The sequence below is a fragment of the Propithecus coquereli genome, unplaced genomic scaffold, assembly GCF_000956105.1.
Source record: "Propithecus coquereli isolate 6110/MARCELLA unplaced genomic scaffold, Pcoq_1.0 Scaffold526, whole genome shotgun sequence".
Lineage (NCBI taxonomy): Eukaryota > Metazoa > Chordata > Mammalia > Primates > Indriidae > Propithecus > Propithecus coquereli.
The window spans coordinates 823495-828763 of record NW_012151130.1 but is presented as its reverse complement, the minus strand read 5'-3'; the positions used below and the strand labels follow the sequence as shown (position 1 = coordinate 828763).

The 5269-nt window shown below is 36.4% G+C and overlaps 1 protein-coding gene across 1 annotated transcript in view; it reads left to right on the top strand.

Moving 5' to 3' along the window:
• Positions 1 to 5269, top strand: part of HELZ (helicase with zinc finger) — a 185126-nt gene that overhangs the window by 34121 nt on the left and 145736 nt on the right. The window contains exon 4 of the mRNA XM_012656897.1: positions 1964 to 2000. Coding sequence (XP_012512351.1) covers positions 1964 to 2000 — 37 coding nt within the window. The remainder of the gene's footprint in view (positions 1 to 1963; positions 2001 to 5269) is intronic.

Below are 5269 nucleotides of genomic sequence, written 5' to 3'. Positions count from 1 at the left end.
GGGTAGGAGGCCCTGTGGCTGGAGTAGAGTGCATGAAGAGGAGAGATAAGAGGGTCTTTGGGGCCTTTTAGATCATTGTAAGGACTTTGGTTTTTGTTCTGTGTGAGGAGGGGAGGTGTTGCAGAGCTTTGAGCAGAGAAATGACACGATCTAATTTAACAGGAATTGTTTGACTTTTGTGTTGAGAATAGACTATAAAAGGATAAGAATAGATGCAAGGAGACTGGTTTGGAGACTATTGGAATTATCCAGGCCAGAGTGGCTCAGACCAAAGTGGAAGCAGTAGAGATAGTGAGAAGTAGCTAGGTTCTGGTTTATAAGTTGAAGGTAGAAGTAATAAAGTTTCCTAATGTATTGAATGCAGGGAATGAGAGAGAGCGGTCATGATTACTTACCTTAACGTTTTTTTTGTGTGTCTGAACAATTGGAATAATGAAATTTCCTTCAGCTTAGGTCAGAAGGCTATAGCTGGGGAGCAAATTTTGTTGGGGAGGTTGGGAGTTCAGTTTTGCACATAATTGAGTTTGAGATGCCATTCAGATATCCAGCTGGAGATGTTGAATAAGCAGTTGTGTGTGCCAGCACGGAGTTTGGGAGAGGGAGATTGAGAGTCTGTGGGATAGAGGTGCTGTATAATGTCTTGAGCCTGGGTAAAATCACCAAGGGAATGAGTGTCAGTAGAGAAGAGGAGAGGACCAAGGGCTTAGTCTTGTGGTACTACAGTGTTAACAGGTTGGGAGAAAAGGAGGAACCAGCAGGAGCCTGAGGAGCAATCCCTGAAGTAAAGGAAAAATAAGAGAGTAAGGTGTCCTGCTAGCCTCAGGAAGAAAGTATATCAAAGGGAGGGAATGTTCAGTAGTGTCAGTGGCTGGGAAAAGAGATGTGGCAATGTATGCAAATGGGTACATGTGAATGCAGACTCTGCATCCAGCTGGGTACAGTGCAGGTCAGTGGTGACCTCAGTGACAGCAGCTTCCTTGGACTGGTGGGTGAAAGACTGATTAAGGAGGGCTTAAGAGAGAATTAGAGGAAGGAATTGAAATACATTAAAATAGACAACTCTTGAGGAATTTTGCCACAAAGAGGTACAAAAATAAAAAAGGGGGAAAGAATGAAAAGTAAAAGGAATGGTAGTTAGTGGGAGAGGTGAAGTCAAGAGAAGGATTTTTTTAGATATGAGAAATAACAGCATATTTCTTTGTAGGAATGAACCAATCAAAAGCAAAACATTAATGGGTAAGGAGAAATAGAGGAGGCTTGCTGGAGTGCTGTTCTTGCGTAGGTGGTAGAGGGGATCTGCCCAAGTGGTAGAGTTGACTTTAGAAAGGAGCATGGAGAGTTTATCTGGTCAACAGGTGGAAGGAGGACAGAATGTGTGCTGGGAGCAGATAGATATGGTGGTGATGGTGGAAATTCTCTTCTGGGGGCTTTGGTTTTCTCAGTAAAGCTGAGGGGGGTGCTGGCGAGTTGAGGTTAGAGAAGGTGAGAAGTAGGAGTAGAGTCAGTGGACTAGGAAACTGTACTATCATGTTTATTTGCAGAATCCTGTGCAGTCCTCAGAGAGCACACGAGTTAGCTTTGCTCTGTGATATTAAATTCACAACATTAATGATTAAACTTTTTTTTTTTTTGGAGACAGAATCTTGCTCTGTTGCCCCAGCTAGAGTGCCGTGGCATCATCATAGCTCACTGCAACCTCAAACTCCTGGGCTCAAGCGATCCTCCTGCCTCAGCCTCCCAGGTAGCTGGGACTACAGGCACACGCCACCACACCCGCCTAATTTTTCTATTTTTACTAGAGACAAGGTCTTGCTCTTACTCAGGTTGATCTTGAACTTCTGAGCTCAAGCGATCATCCTGCCTCTTTAAACTTTGAAACAAAGCTGAGCTTCTCTTTGATAACATCTCTGTTAAAAGCAGCCCTTGAAGTACTTAATTTTATCTTGTACCTTTTATTTTGCAGAAAAACTATGGGCAAGCTGATGAAGATTGTAGACATGGTATGTTTAAAAATGAGACTCTATGCTGTTTTGAAAATTTTGAATTATTTAATTGAGCAATGGTTAAGGTTCGATTTTTTTTCCTATTTTCAAAAGTGATTATGATATTTAAAAAAGATACATCTTTGTGTGGTGATTAGTAACTGATTTGGATGATAATTTCCTGCTAGGATAGGAGCACATGTGAACATTGCTCCTATCCGTGAATGTTGGGGTTCTTCTCATTGCCCGATGTGGATAATATGTCCTTTTAAAGTTTGTATGAGTAGTTTTAGTCAATAAGAGCCAATGTTTAAGAAATGTTAACACACATTGATTAAAATGTTAAACTTGGATACATTGAAAAGGATGGGACTGTCTCATGTTTTTTCCCCCTTGATCAGAAGATTTTTCTTAGAAGAGACTGGGTAGACTGCTCTGCAGTGCTTTTTCCTGTTTTCTTTTGGGCAGGAAATTGAGATTAATAAGATTCTTGCTCTTTGAGTACTCATAGTATAGGAATTTTATTTTTGTGATTGTTATTTCACTAGAATGAGGCTAGGAAAGAGTTCAGTGTACATTCTCACACATACTTGGTGGCATTTTTTGCACAGCTCAGTGATTTGAATAATATAATGTTTCATTTATTCAGAATTTGGGGGTGGTGGCGCTGAAGTGTTTAACGTAAGTTGAATTTTTTCCTACTTACTCCTTTGTGTCAACACTTAGAAAAGCATTACCAATTTTTGTTGTAAACCTTACAAAACTATATTACATACTCCTGGGGTGTATTGAGCATAATTCAACCATTCATTAAAGATTCAGTGACCTTTTGGTGAACCTCACTTCATAGAATTATATGCTTTGGAAGTTAATTAGAATTTGAGAGATATCTAGTACAATATTCCTTTGGAAAAAAATCCCTGCTATCTATGGACATTTATTTCCTAGTAAGCAAATAGTAATAAATAATATAGAGGAATAGGAAGAAGGAAATAATTTCTCCTTCTCTCATCTGAAGAAATCATTGTTATTAGTTTGCTGTATGAGAAAAATCTTTTGCACCTTTCTCTGTAGTGATAAATACAAATGCTTATAAAGTTTTTCCTTTAAAAATTAAAAAAGAATTATGTGATCATCACAAAGCATGTTGCTTTTTTGTGCATCAATAGATCATGAATATCTTTCTAAATTAATACACTAGCTCCAATTCCTGCTTAATATTCCATAGTGTGGATGTCCTAGAATTTATTCAACCATTCCCTTGTTAATGGGCATTCAGGTGGTTCTAGTTTTCTAGTTTGTCATTATAAACCATCCTGTATTAAATATATATTCTTTATTACTTTTGCCCTTGTTTCTGTAGGATAGTCTTTAAAGATGGATTTCTAGGTTAAGGAATATGTATACTTATAATTTTAATAGACACTGTCAGATTAGTTTCAGATGCACAAACCCACAGCAATGTATGATAATGCCTAGTCCTTGTAATCTCATTATCTCTGGAACCTGTCAGTCTTGAAATTTCACCAGTCTCGTGTGAAAAGTAGTCCATCTTTCTTTAATTATCACTTCCCTGAGAACTAGTGAAGTTGATGCGGTCTTCTTATTTTGGAGATGTACAAACAAAAGTCCTGGAAGGTTAAATGACTTCTGAAAAGTCACAGAAATGTAAATGCTCTTGGTGAAAGAAAAGTGTTACATCTTTATTTGTTGTTGTTTTATTAATGTTTAGCATTTTAAAACTAGGTCCTATTTTACAACTTTTATATTACCAAAATAAAAGTTTAACCAATGTCTAAGATAAAATTGTGATGAGTGTACTCTTGTGGTTTTGATGGAGTATGAAGTGGAATGCGGCTTAGTAATATGTTCATGCCCTTTGACCCACTAATCTCATTTCTGGGATAGTATCCCAAGTAAATAATCCCAAAGAGGAAAAGAATTGTACTCAGAGTGGTGTTCATTGCAGTGTTGTGTGTAAAAGTGAAAAATCGGTTAGCTTGCAATAAGGCAGGAGTTGATTAATTACATTCTGTATATTCCTTGTTCCTCTTTATGTGATAAGTAAGAACTTGGAAAATAGTCATTTTTTTATTAAATGCAAAAGTAATGTATACGAAGTTGTTCATTTGAAAAAGACATTTGGAAATATTGGCTAAGATTATATATGTGTATTGGTGGTTATAGAGTTCTGTTATTATATGTATTTTTTTCCAACTTTTAGTAACATTATTTTTGTGTAAGATAAAATACTATGGGTAGGCAGGCAGTCAGTTACTAATAAAAAGCCAGATGAGAACCTTGGGCTTTGTTGATTATTATAGTGCTTTACTGTAATGTTGAGAAGATTCCAAGGATAGCTGTGGATAGCTCCTATCTTTAGCAGCCCAGACCGTTGACTTCTTATGTTTGCATTTTATGTACAGCGTAGTCTTGATGTCTGTTCTCTTACTGTCAGGCTATCAGTTTGCAGTCCTTGGAACTCTCAGCCTGCCTCACTGTAGCTACCCTCCCCCTCTTCTCTACTCGCTGCTTCTGACCTACTGTCGGTTAGGAAATCAGACCAGCAGTCTTTGTCATCGAATTAAAAAACCTTAAAATTTTTTTTATTATGAAAAATTTAAAACATACAGGAAGGTAGAGGAAATATTATAGTAAACATTCATATTTTCAAAAATATGTTTGAACAATTAATGTTTTGCTATATTTACTTTATTCATTTTTTTCTGAAATACTTTTAAAATAATTACAGATAACCATGACATTTACCCCTAAGTACTTCAGTATGCATCCCTAAAAAATAAGGCCATTACTGTATAACCACAGTATTGTTATTAACCTAATAATATTGACAGTAATTCCCTAATAATATCTAAAATCCAATCCATAATCAGATTTACCTGGTTATTCCCAGAATGTATATTATAGCTGATTTGTTTAGACCAGGAACTAATCAAAGGTTATAAAATTTTAAAGTTGGAATTCTACTTCAATAAGAGTAAATAGACTTTGAGGGAGGACTCAAGGGCATCTTGAAAATAAAGTACATAGGCTTTAAGTTCATGGATTTTAATTCCAAGTTCAGTGTTGTGTTCTGGATAGTGAAGATTGCCAAGCCAGTGACTACCAGTTAAGTGAGGTGGTTAAATTAGTTTTCATTATCTGAATATAAATTGTATTCAGCAACAGGAAAAATTCCAGGAGATAATGATTATTTTTCTGCCTTTGAAATATTGATTATATAGAAAACTTACTTTTTTTTTAAACACTGAAAGAATGAATGAGGT